The sequence below is a fragment of the Hippocampus guttulatus genome, chromosome 9 (assembly GCF_054856545.1).
Source record: "Hippocampus guttulatus isolate MCC_2025c chromosome 9, RoL_Hgut_1.0, whole genome shotgun sequence".
NCBI classification, from domain to species: Eukaryota; Metazoa; Chordata; class Actinopteri; order Syngnathiformes; family Syngnathidae; genus Hippocampus; species Hippocampus guttulatus.
This window is the reverse complement of record NC_141269.1, coordinates 18,346,115-18,359,675: the sequence shown is the minus strand read 5'-3', so window position 1 is coordinate 18,359,675 and position 13,561 is coordinate 18,346,115. Positions and strand designations below refer to the sequence as shown.

Sequence of the window (13,561 nt, the reverse complement as noted above, 5' to 3'; positions counted from 1 at the left end):
TTACATCAATTTCTTGGATCATGTCTTTTATTTTGCTTCCTCCGTCTTTCATTTTGACCACTTTTACCCTCTCTTCCAGCGTCAGAGATCTTCTTGTCTTAGCTGCTTGACATCCAAAGGTCCGTTTTGTAGCCATTTTAGCAATGCAACGTTCGTGCTGCGTGTGAAGCGAACAATAACAAATACTTCCTGGACTACTGTGCATGTGTAAACCAGTGTGGTGGTTGCTGTTGCACTTTCCGAACGAAGCAGTAGAGGTCGCTGTTGGATTAGACTTTGTTGTAGTGAATCTCATCGCGAGGCAAGCGCAGAGAAAAAGATTTCGTATAACGCAACAGGATTTTTTTCGTCGTATGGGGGGCAGGAAAGTGGGAAAAGTGTTAATGCATGAAGATTTTTTCACACTAGGGGGTATTTTCGACCATGTAGGTTTCGTTGTAGAGGAGTTTCACTGTAGCAGTTTGTACCACACTAAACATGGATCAGAGGGAATAAAGGAAAGCTTTGTCTGCGGAGATTAGAAAGAAATTACAGACAAGCACGTTAAAGGGAAAGCCTAAAAAACTATCCTCAAGCAGCTGGATGTTCTTGTAAGTACAGCGGAACAGTTATTCAGAAATTTAATATCCATGCATCTGTAGCCAACCTCCTTGGCAAGTGACCGTAGGAAGAAAATTGATGACAAATTGAAGAGACAGACACTATGAATAGCACAAAAGAACCTCCAAAGAATCCCCAAAGAAACTGAAGGTGAACTGCATGGTCAAGGTACAGTATATCAGAGTGAGATTGCACTATCTGACCCAAAATGGACATCATGAGATATGATCAAGGAGAAGACCACTGTTGGAAATACAGTAAATCCTTAAAAAATACCTGCAAAGCAGTGCAGAAGTCCCAAAAGGATGTGCAAAAAAAACAAACTCTTTTTTTGTCCAGGCCTTTTACATGAATTATTTTTCAAATTATTTTGAACCACAATTTTGCCCACATATGTAAAGAAAAATAGTACTCATGCACACAAACAATAGGAGTACACTTCTTTCTCCTAGCTAGCGTGGCAATTGTAATATTTTACCATACTTAAGAAAAAAATGGGAGAAATAGCCAGGTCTGCAGAATATGCCTATTTTAAAAGTTTCACCAATATATGGGAAAGTGGGATTGGAGGTATAACATACCTTCCAAATAAGAACTCTTTATGAACATCAATTATTGATCATTTTCATAGTCACCATCATTTGATGATGGAAAATTATGCAAACATGCACATACACTTATGTCAAAGTGCTGATTGGAGAAAAAAAAAAGGTTACTTTCAATAAACTGTCTCCAATAAATGAGGTTAAGTAATACATTTTCAGTCAAAACTAATGTCGGCTGATTTTATTAAGATGTTTAACTTAATAATCGTGATAGTCATTGATTGACCCAAGGATAAAATGTCTTGCTGAGACGGAAATGTCATTACCATAAATATTGTAAATTGGCCACGGTCGCGATCAATTGACAGTGCTAATGTTGCAATTGTAATCTGTGTGTCCCGTTAGGTGGTGTTTGTGGATGGCAATGGTCTCTTTCACTACAGAGGTAAGAGAACATAAAGTGCAGTTTCCACCCAGTTGCCTACTCCTCCAAACATATTCAACAAACACAAGTATTTCTATCTATCTATCTATCTATCTATCTATCTATCTATCTATCTATCTATCTATCTATCTATCTATCTATCTATCTATCTATCTATCTCTCTATCTATCTATCTATCTATCTATCTATCTATCTATCTATCTCTCTCTCTCTCTCTCTCTCTCTCTCTCTCTCTCTCTCTCTCTCTCTCTCTCTCTCTCTCTCTCTCTCTCTCTCTCTCTCTCTCTCTCTCAATTTATCGTAGCGAGACTCGTAATAGTGCAGACAATTAATACTGTAGGAGAAACGTCTGCATTACTCCAGCTCGCCTCTTGGTCCATCACGACTTATTTTGGTTTGGTTAGAGGGCAAAAAAAAAAGAAAAAAAATCTATCTTTAAATGTGTGAAGTGGGGGGGGGGGGGGATACACAAAAATAAATTGGGAGTCCATCCATCCATCCATTTTCCGAACCGCTTAATCCTCACTAGGGTCGCGGGGGGTGCTGGAGCCTATCCCAGCTGTCTTCGGGCAGTAGGCGGGGGACACCCTGAATCGGTTGTCAGCCAAATTGGAGGTTAATGCTTTGACCCAAAGACACACACAATCCACGCTTGACTACTGTATGTGGAAAATGTTTATGGGACGTCTATTAGATAAGCGTGGGATGAAATGCACAAATTTGCTAGCGTTCATTAGATTTTTATATGCCAAAAACATACTGCAAAGTCAGCACTTTGGTGTGTTCAGTTGAGGCTCATGAGATGGAGCAGGTGGAAGGAAAAGAGACTAAGAAAAGAAAATTCTATATTAAAAAAAAAAAGGCAGCATAAAGCAGCAAAACAAAAACTTGGTCTGGTTTCTTGTGGCTCGGACCCCGTGGGGTCTCGGAGCTTTGTCCGGGCCACAGGCAAGGAGCAGAGCCGGTTTATTGCCTCTGCTCCTGCAAGCCGGCTTGTCACGGCTACCCTCATGCATTGTGGTGCTTTAAGAGACGAGAAACCAGAACTCAAACTAGTAGGAAGTTCACCACCGAAAAAACTTTCTGGGTTAAAGCCACTGAGACACAGCTGGCTCCCATCCTGTCGTCGTCAAGGCAAAAATACATTACATACAGTACACACGTTTTGTGTTTTACATCAACATTGAACCATATTTTCAAGATGTACCATGTATTAAATAGTGCGACAGTGATTCCTCGAGCGGCACGCTTACTGAATGGAGAGCTCGTTCTCATTCATTTGCCCGCCGTTCCAAGGCTGGTCTTTTTAACTCTGCGCCTTCCAAAACCCTCTGGCGGGTCCCCAAAGCCTCCATCCCCGAGGCAGGGGCCACAAGTGTCGGGCCAGGGGAGCAGCGAGACTCCGTCCGCTCCGCGGCTGTAGACCTTTTATTTTAGTGAATGGGACCCATGTAACATGTGCAATCGTGAAAAATGTTACCCAAGGCTGAAATATCTATTCGTACATATAAAATTTTATACAGTCATACCTCGGGTTTCGACCATAATCCGTTCCAGAAGGCTGTTCGAAAACCAAAATTGTTCGAAAACCGAAACCACGCTTTAAAAAAAAAAAATCTTCATTGAACTCATCTGCTCACAATTTTCGGTCGTAATCCGAGGCATAAAAAACTCAGAATTTTTGGTTGAAAACTGATTTGGTCGAGAACAGAGACGTTCGAAAACCGAATTGTTGTTTTGCGCTATTATTCTTATTGCATATGGTGGGGAAAACCAGGAAATGAGCATGTGCAGCATGTGCAGCATGTGCAGCAGGGCTCCTTGCTACATTGTTGTCTGCCAGTCAGACGACACTGACGACATAGCCCCACTCGGCCGGCATTTTAAAACCACTTCCAAAAAGCCATTGTGACGTCTGACCCACTGGTGAAAGGACACTTTGATCCTCTCCTCTTTCATCTAGAACTGCTTCAGACAACAAAGTGTATGTAGAAAAGTGGTGAAGATTGCACGACTGTCTGTGTCCTATGTGTTGTGTTGTGTTATTTTTGTTATGTTGACTTCAAAATGGCGCCGCAAGAGTGGCTGCCTTTCCAGCAGCTCCTATATTTTGTTGTTCTACTTCTTCCTTTCATAACTTTGCTGCTGTGAATTGTGAATTTCTCCATTGCGAGACACATAAAGGTTTTCTTATTCTTAAACGCTTCACCTCCAAAAAGTCAAATTGAAAAGCAAGCATTCTGGGCCAAGCAAGGCTGTTTCAGTGAGAAAAAAGTGGAGATTTGGTTCCTCTCAGATTGAGCAGTTCAATATGTGGGGATAATTTACGTCTCACAACATCCCTAAATTGTAGTTGTTTGTTTCAATTTCTTTAAATAATTTCATTAAAATGCTGTTAACATTCTCACAAGGACTAGATTTGTTTTATTGTGTTTCCAAACCCCCATGTAACGTCCGCTCTTGTTTGAAATCGGATGATGTCATTATCTTCGGGTTACCTTCTTTGGAACCAATGGACTTTAGGTTACTGGTGTATTTGAGTATTTACTGTTGTGCTCGTCATGCATTCATGATGTATATTTTTAATCTGCTGTCACTGTGTGGCTCATGCAGAATTTGGACTGGCATGTCACGTGGGAGTGCTGTCAGGACTGCCGTGTGTGGGTGTTGCCAAGAATCTGCTCCAGGTCCAGGGTGTGTTCAAAAATGAAGAACATCAGTCTCAGGTAAAGTCTTATATTTCCTGACAAATTTACACTGGATTCTTTTCATGATGCAGCAATTTGTAATTGTGTGGTCAACGAAACTTGCATAGGTAACTTACGGACAGTTATTCTCTTCTGGCTAATTTTCTTTTTTTTTTTTGTCCTTTTTTTATTCATGAGTGTTAATGATTGTTTCTCTGTTATTGCTGGCAGTTGTAAAAATAAAATCATGCTATTCTCTTGTGATCACCTTTTTTATTTTGCTCTGAACATTTAGTTAAAAAGAAAATACGTTATGCTATATCAGAAAGGGACAAAGGACAGAATCGACCATTGCAACCAAAGCGCGGTTCATTTTTGCTGTAAACGGGAAAGATTTGGATTTCAAATCAAAAGACAAGTCAGAGATCAACAGTTGAGCTTTTTAAAAAAAAAAAATCTTATCCACAATTTAGAAGATGGTGTTATGTTTCTGAAAGAGCACATTTTTAATTAAATGAGCAAAAGTATTAGAACTATTCTTGCTGATCATGATTATAGCCTTTCCATGACTTTGATAAATGCTCTCATTGGTCCATGAAAGCTTCTCCTTGTTCATGAGTGGTTTACATCTACTGCTGCATGCAGCCTTTGTGTATTAAGTCGAATGTAAACAGTAGTTTGGGACTACACTTTTGCCCTTTGAAGGTTGTTGCTGATGTCACAAAAAACGTGTCTTTCTTTACAGCTCTCACAGTCAGGGCCCGATCAGGCTTTTAAGATGCTGATACCAATTCGATCATCCATACATGTGATTGGCCGATACCGATACGGATTTCGGTGTAAAGTTTCCAATTTCAGAGCTACAACGAATACATTTTCTTCAATAGTGATTTATATCTGTTGATTAAAAAAAAAATTCTAACCCTTTTCCTGTTCAAAAGCAGGATATTGCCTCAAATTGACCATGTAGAAAATGCACAAATAAATTGCGATTCAGTTCCTACTATTTTGGTCTAGAACATGTCTGGAACTGGTTTTGCGATTTAGAATGAAACCAAATTACCAAATGGAAAAGTGAGGATGAAGTGGTTCAGAAAATGGATGAATGGCTGCATGGAATGAAAATATTCCATATCACACGTCACAGGGCAAATCAAAATGGAATTTCATTTTACTTTAAAGAGGTGGCACATTCCTGTTACCGATCCTGCTCGAGCGGGGGGCCCCAAGTCCGGTCTTCAAGACTGCCGATGAAGCTTATTTTCGATGTTTCCCTCCTCCAGCACACCTGATTCAAATGATCAGCTCATTAGCAAGCTCGGAGAAGCCTGATAATAATCCTGATCATTTGAATGTGTGAGAAGAGGGGAGGCATCTAAAACAGGCTGGATCGGGACTCTGAAGGACCGGACTTAGGCACACCTGACAGTGACCTCCACCCATTGTGAAACTCTTTGCGGTGATTGAAGGTTTCCAACCGCTGAGCAGAGCACGACAAAACCGAATGCGAATGCTAGTCCGCTGCTAGGATTGACTTTCCCATCGAAGGCAAAGGCAGTGCATGTACATTGAAAATAAATCAAAGCTTTTTTTTTTTTTTAACAGGATGTCAATCCTTGTCATAAGTTTTTTTGTTCTATGAAAAGTGGCCGATCATGTTCGGTGGCCGAATGATCGAAGCACCACTTCTCACAGTGTTTGTCTGCTGCTGCTGCGGTCTTCCTTGATCTTTCAGTTTATGGCTGTGAGTACCCCAATGGTTTCTTTCTCGTTCACGACATTGCAAGTGTGTATTTTTTTTTCACATTTTATTGGCTACAACTCATGTTAATGCAAAGGTTCTAATTGATTTTACATCTCAGCTTGACAATTGCTTTTGTACAACTAGGATAAGTGCAGGATCACAGGATCAACCCACACATCTGTCACGGTGCATAGTTTTAATTTAATGGAAGTTGTATTTCAAATGCACATGTAAATACCTGGAAATGATCTCTTGTTTCCTTTTCATCTACATCTTTTTAGTCTGCAACAAAAATAAAGGATTTAGGCCACCGTGTTGCAATACTTTGGTCGCTGTATGTGTGTGTGTGTGCGCGCGTGCATGTTCCGACATGGGAAAGATTAAATACGATTTCATAAATATGCAAATTGGGCCTCAATGACTTGCTGAGTGGTCAAAGACATCAATTCACCCAATAAGCAGGCATCTCATGCAGACATGTACAAAATCAAAAGATCCAATCATTTCATTAGTTGTCGGATTCTGCAGAAATCATCTGGCGACTGCTGGATGAGGCCAGTGACCTAATAATACATTCTACTGCAAGCATGCATGCACTGTTTATTATTTTTTCTGAATTCTATACAAGTAGAACATCATTATAGGTGCAGTACAGTGAATGTATTCATACACTTAAATTATTGATTCGCTTTGTTTGTTTGTATTTCTATTAATGTGTCAGATATGGAAGGCTCCATCTAACATATTATGTAAATATGATGTCAGAGAAATTGAGTATACTATATTCAAGGAGAGTAGAAATATATTCAGCATTTGACTATGCAACCAAATGTTCCAATCTTGTTATTCCTCTGTTCATCCATCCTTTTGTCCATTTTTGCGGTTCAGTCCGAATTGATTTGCAATCCTTTTGCCTTGTCTCTGCTGTCGGAGTTTACTTTTTTTTTCTTTTTAACCCTCTATCTAATTTGGACACAAAACATTGAAAAAAAAACAATTGGAAAGTGTGTTCGGCTTTTTCAAAATTTTTACTCCCAATTTACAGTGCATGCTTACGGATGGGCACCTGCTGATTGTCATTTTTGTGCATTTTTTTCAGTATTTCTTTTCTATATTGTTTTCCTTTGATGGGGAGCCAACCGATGTTTTTTTAGTGGAAAAATTTTTGGCATATTTAATTCAAGAATTTTTAGGGTTAAAAACAATCAATTGCAATGCAAGTGAATTGGCATCGGTTATTCAGAGATTTGTGCAATTTGTGAGCAGGCCCTTTCCCGCTTGAATAGGTTGGGTCCACTGTATTACTTAAGGCAGACCTTAAGATTTAACAAAGTCTTGCAAAACATTGTGTCTGAGGTTAAAGTTATGACTCCCTAATGCCAAACTTGCTTTGTGGAGTAATGGTGGCGATAACAACCCATTGGCAGCAAAGTCTGTTTTATTGATCCTTCCAGCTTCCCAAAGACATAATTTCTGCCTCTGCTTTGGCCATGATGATAGTTGCAGCTAAGAGCAAATACCCAAGATTGTAAATTTAGGATGTTACAGGGTTCTTGCATTTATGGCTGATCTTGTCTTTTTCTGCAAGGATTTTGGACGCTATTGAGCTCGTTACAGGTAACAAAAGGCCACTCTGTACATGTATTCAGATGGTGAGAAGCATTTACCTGGATGTGTTTTGTTGTACTTTTTATAGTGTAGCTGTAGATCAGCGGTGTCAAACCCATTTCACATTGTGGGCCGTATACAGCCTCGGTAGATGTCAAGTGGGCCGGAGCATTAAAATTATACCATACTCTGCTAAAAATAACCAAAATATCATGTCTTTCCTTTGTTTTTGGTATAGTGAAGCACAAGAACATTAGGAAAATGTTGAAATTTAATTAACCTATCTTTTATAAAACATGTCATGAAACACCTTAGATTCCCTTAGATAAATGTGCAATTTACTTTTATCATTCACATATGTGCATTGCAACTGATCCCACTGATTGTACAAACGCACAATACTTTAACAAGTAATTGGTATTGAAAAATATCGTCATGCATTTTAAGATTTAACGAGATTTACAGTATAAAGAAGGGAATTTTTAATCCATTTATACATGTGTTTATAACATCTAAATTTAATCCCTGCCGACACTTTACAAACTAAGGAGAAATCAGTGTGCCCCCTAGCGGATAATCCATAAATTGCATTTTATCAAAAATATTAATTCCGTGTCTTTTATGCATTTTTTCACTTTTAAATTATCCCGCGGGCCTGATCGAACCTCCTCGGGGGCTGGTTGCGGCCCGCGGGCCGTATGTTTGACACCTCTGATCTAGATCTTCATTCAAAATATTCATAAGAATGCACAATTTGCTTACGATATTATTATTAGTTGTATTTTATTTTTATTTGTATTTCTTTTACAAGATCAGGACCGCAACATAGGGATGCCCGGGTTTGATAACTGGTATTAGGTGCAGAATTGAAAGTGCAGCCTCGAATTGGAAAACTATAAATGTGACCATTAGAGATGTGACTGAGGAGCAGGGCAGAAATTGTGAGATTTACCGGTACTGCTCTACACACATGGCTGGTCTTTTATACCCCAGTGAGTGTGTGTGTGTGTGTGTGTGTGTTTATATACAATTTGTGACATTTAATGACTCTGGAAGCATAGCATGAACATCCTCGCAAAATTTATGAAACACAAACTCCAAAGCATAAAACAACAAAATCATAAAAGAAAAACAAAGATGACTTTCAGGAGATCACCGTCCACCACTGTTTCACTCCAGCCCTGGCACACGGTGGTACTGCAAATAAATGACCAGGCCACACAGAGAAATCTCCTTTCTGCTTAACCTGGTGGGTCTGGCTTTTAATTGGCCCCAATAGCGTCAAAGTCGAAGAACAAAAAGTGAAAGTCAATCCTTCAATGTTTTGCATTAGCCAGATTGGCACCATCATTTACCCAGAAAATCTCACCTTCCAAAAACCTCATCTGTCCTTTGCTCCCCTCTAAACCATTTTCTTGAAGTTTTTAACATTCATTCATCAACCTTCTTCTCACCCTTCTCTAACCCTCGCCACACGAACCGAGTGCGAATTCAAACCAACATGTCGATGAGGTCTTGCTCCCTTTCTGACGTCTGCTGCTATGCCACGGATCCTGGTACTTGCGTCAACCTTGCACTCCTCTCACAGTATGAAAGCAAAAACACACCAACCTCAACCGATTCCAGCAGAGATCTGTAGCCCCTTTTAACCTCCCTGTCACCTTGTTGTCTCTTTGCTTTGATGATTCATAGTTCAGTGGATGTCCCATTCATCCAGGAAGCACCTTTCATCGTTCTGGCCCACAATGCACAGGAACTCCGACCAGCATCTTTCCACATCATGACATCTGACTTCATACTTTTCTCAGTGGTGTGTGAGAAAATCTGGAATTAATCAACTACTTAGTTGAGATTATCCTTCTCATTCGTGGAAATTTATTGTGGAGATGCATCGAGATAAAGTATCAAGATTCGGAAACATCTGTATTTGCTGTCCTAGGCTCGGTTAGGCGTATTCTCGTGTTGTTTTTCAGTGCCAACCACTTCATTTCAGTGTCAAGGGTTGGACTTCATCTGAAATTTCTATATGTTCATTCAGAATAACTTAAAAATACAAATCATGTTTTATGCGATAGCACACTGGTAGCCACTGTTGTGTCGCCGTAACAACTCTAGCAGATGTTTCCTTGAATTCTCTTTACCTTTTCCAAGAATCGGAAATGCTCTCATATCCCCCATGCTGTCGTGAAAAATTACGGTTGACCGGTTCTTTCATTGCTTTGATTCAGGTAATTTATGAGGGTTGTTTTACTTCTGAGCAACCTTTTACAATATGTAATGTGTCAAATCCAAAATCATCCATTCCAAAATGACTTTTAGCCTTTGCCCCCCAGGCTGCTTTAGGGTTCCGAAGAGGGGGACAAGAAGGCTCCAGATTTCATTAATCCCAAGTGCATTTTTAAAAAAAAAATAATTTCAGCTAGCTTTTAGATTGCTCATGATATTAGTTACCATTGCTTATGTGCGTGCACATCTGCATGTTGCACTTTTTGCAGTAGCTGATAATTGTCTCCTCATGGAATTAGCTCTGGATTGAATAGATGTTAGCAACAATGTGTACAAGTTAGAGCTGTCAGTTTAGCGCATTTTTATTGGCATTAATTTAAATGAATTTTAACAGGATACATTTTTTCTCGCGAGATTAACGCGGCACACTTCACAGCAGATGTTACGATAAACCAGAAACAAAACAGCAAGCGCGCTGCATAGGTCCACGCACGTTTGTTTTGCCAGCCACGGCAGGGCGAGACACCGAAAACGGATACTTAAACAGTTTATGAATGGAAAGTTTACTTGTAAAAACTGCCAGATTGCTCCACTGACAAGATCAAAGTTACCTGTATCATACAGGTATACGATGTATGCCACTGACGCGATTGTTACTTGTTTGGAACTATTTTGTGTGGAAGGTTACAGTGTTCCGTGTCCATATAAATAGAGCGGGTGGAGCTTCTCTGTGCTCGTCTGACAGTGACGGTGAAGTTCAGCGGTGCAGTGGTAGCGACGTAGCGAAAATAAAACGTCTCCAGTGTTGTCATCGAACCAAGTGTAGTCATCCGAAATGATGTCTACACAAAACCGTAGAGAGACTTCCGCGCAAGAAGGACCAACAGAATCGACATAGCCTGACTGCTGTGTTCAAAGCAAACTTGAGAAAAACGAAGTATGCAACCATGGCTTAAATCCACTATAGGCTGAGTACTAGTTTACCTTAGATGTGCACTTTATAATGTTATATTGCTCTGTTTTGATTCCATAAAAAGAGCTGTTAAAGCAGCTTATGTGTGACAAAATATTTTTTTCACTGTTGATGGACAGTAATATTGTGTGAGAGATGTGTGAATAACTGCTCCAAGTGAAAAATGTTCATGTAAAATTGAAAATCGAAGTTGTTATTTCAGTAAATTTGCACTTTGCACATAGAAAACTGATTCATGATTCCGTGTTGATGAGAGCATTAAAATGGGGAAGAATAGGACGAAAAATATAAAAGGAAATTCAGAACGATAAAAAATGTATGAGTGATCACGATTAATTGTTTAGTTCATTTGAGTTAATTATGACGGTTGCATTTTTAATTAGATTAAATATTTTAATCGTTTGACAGCCTTAGTACAAGTACAATGTTTCCTTTCATTTTGTTGTTGTTTTGAATGTTTTTTTTTCTAATTCTTATTTTCTCTTTTTGTGCCTTGTCCTCTATATTGCTCCCCCTGCAACAATAATTTCCCTTTCAGGGACAGGAAAGAGTCTCTAATTCTGACATCAGTCAAAGGTTTTAACCCTTTCATGCCTGACCTATCAAGGAATTGCCAGAAAAATCAGATTTTTGGGAACTGAGATGTTCATTATTAAACATGTCCAAATGAGTTGAAGGTATTTTGCTGTGCTTTGTATAAATGACTTAACTCACCTCACCGTATGAAATGGTTTAGCTTTATCCTTGGTGTGTAAAGCATCATCATGTTATCAATGAAAGTGTTTTACTAAAAAACAAATTGAAATATTAATGAAGATATCCCCGACACCAAGACCAAACCCCAAGGCCATTTTTCACCCCAATTTTTCTCTTTTTAGAAGCAAGAGATGTTGGTATTGAAAAGTTCATGCATCAAAAAGAACCAGAGAATAAAGAAAACAAATCAGTCATACTTTTCATCAAGTAAATGTTTTTTTTAAAATTTTAATTATGTTTCTGACCTCCAGTATGTGGTTTTTTTTCTTTCATAGATATCAGCACTGCAGAAAGGAGGAGACAGCTTTCCCCTCAGAGCAAACTCTGGCAAAGTGCTTGGAAAGGTAAGTCGAATTTAATTTTGAATTTGATCTGGGCCAACAAGTTCAAGGGGGGAGTGGGGGGGGGGGCTAATACTTTTGCAGGGCACTGTATATCGTAACTTGTCTCCTATCATGTCAATCATCACTCGTCCTCTTAGAAGTGAACATTTACATTTCCAAATGGTGATTAACATGAATGACAGAGAGAGAGCTTGATTTGATCTTAGTTTTACTGTTTGGTGCCTACTACCATCTTTGTTACTGATTATTGCTTTATTGTTGTGTATATGTTGGTTGCTCCATGTACAGCACTTTGTATGCAACTATGGCTTTTTGAAAGTGCTCTATAAATACAGTTGAGTTGAGTTGATGTACAAAAGCTGGCACTTGGTATGCTTGTTCCACAAAGCCGCCCCCCAGGTGACAGACTGAACGACAAAGGGAAGTGGTCATCCACCATACATGACAAAAGTTACAGTGCAATAACCGTTTGAGCTGTCGATGCCTCTGATGCTGCCAAGATTTATTGACAAACTTATGTAATGATACTTTTGATACGTCTGTTATTTTACTTACCGTATTTTCCGCATCTAAATGCATTCACTTTTCTCAAAAGCCGACAGTGCGCCTTATATATGGATTAATATTTTGATATCTAGAACGTAGTATTTTAAATGATCTGTGAATCGGTTTGTTACAGCTGCAGCGGTCGTGAAAGCTCCATATAGTTGTTTTGTATTGTATTCCCTTTAGCATAGCTCCATCTACTGGATGCATAACGCAACCACATCCACTATTGTATCTTCGATTGTATGCACCCTGCGGAAAACAGTTTTAAAATAGGCCATTCATTAAAGGTGCGCCTTGTACGCCGAGGCACCTTATAATGTAGAAAATACGGTACTGTATTTTCAGTTTGGTATCAGACAGGAAATTGGCATGAGTATCGATTAGCAGGACGCACACAAAGGAGCAGAGCGGCATCTCCACAAAGTTCATACAACGGTTACCTATTGACAACTAGTGCCAAAATATTTTAGTGATGGCCAAAATTCATTTAAGCCATAGATAAATATATATGTGTGAAACACTGAGTCTGTAATGTCTTCATTTACAGATCAGATCAATGATGTCATTGATTGGATCAGCGAATGAAGACATTCCAGCCTATGACAAAATGTGCATAGAATGCAAAATATCGGCCAATACAATACAGCACACCAAATCAGCATGAAGTTGAGTTACAATACCGAATAAGTAGATCATAGTGGAACCTTTTTTTATTTAAATTTCATTTTACTCTTTCATAACCATTCAACTCTTCATACAGGCACTGCGTAGCTCAGACAAGAGCACCAAGCCAGTCTATGTGTCAGTTGGCCACAAGATCAGTCTGGATACAGCTGTTCAGCTCACATACTCCTGCAGCCGTTTCAGAGTTCCGGAGCCAATTAGACAGGTACCAAAGAACACGCACGTGCACACACGCATTTGTCATCTGCTGAAGCGCTAAGCCAACAGCTCCTATTCTGGAGCTGTGATGCCAATGAATTGTGATTAAGAGATCAGCACAAATATAACAAAGCTCTGCATGGTATGTGAACCCTGTCACCTTCGATCTCTTGAATGGCTGTAACATGCCGTATGGTATGAA

General features: G+C 39.4%; 1 protein-coding gene across 6 annotated transcripts in view; it reads left to right on the top strand.

Annotated features, from left to right (window-relative positions):
* Window positions 1-13,561, top strand: part of LOC147200659 (endonuclease V-like) — a 77,000-nt gene that overhangs the window by 8,330 nt on the left and 55,109 nt on the right. For 4 of the 6 annotated variants that reach the window (XR_015101939.1, XM_086121226.1, XM_086121225.1 and 1 more), the window contains exons 4-7: window positions 1,551-1,590; window positions 4,204-4,316; window positions 11,860-11,928; window positions 13,238-13,366. Coding sequence is in view for 5 of the 6 variants with exons in the window: in XM_086121226.1 (XP_085977352.1) it covers window positions 1,551-1,590; window positions 4,204-4,316; window positions 11,860-11,928; window positions 13,238-13,366 (351 nt within the window). In the remaining variant the exon portion in view is untranslated. The remainder of the gene's footprint in view (window positions 1-1,550; window positions 1,591-4,203; window positions 4,317-11,859; window positions 11,929-13,237; window positions 13,367-13,561) is intronic. The other 2 variants (XM_086121228.1, XM_086121227.1) reach the window with 1 other exon arrangement.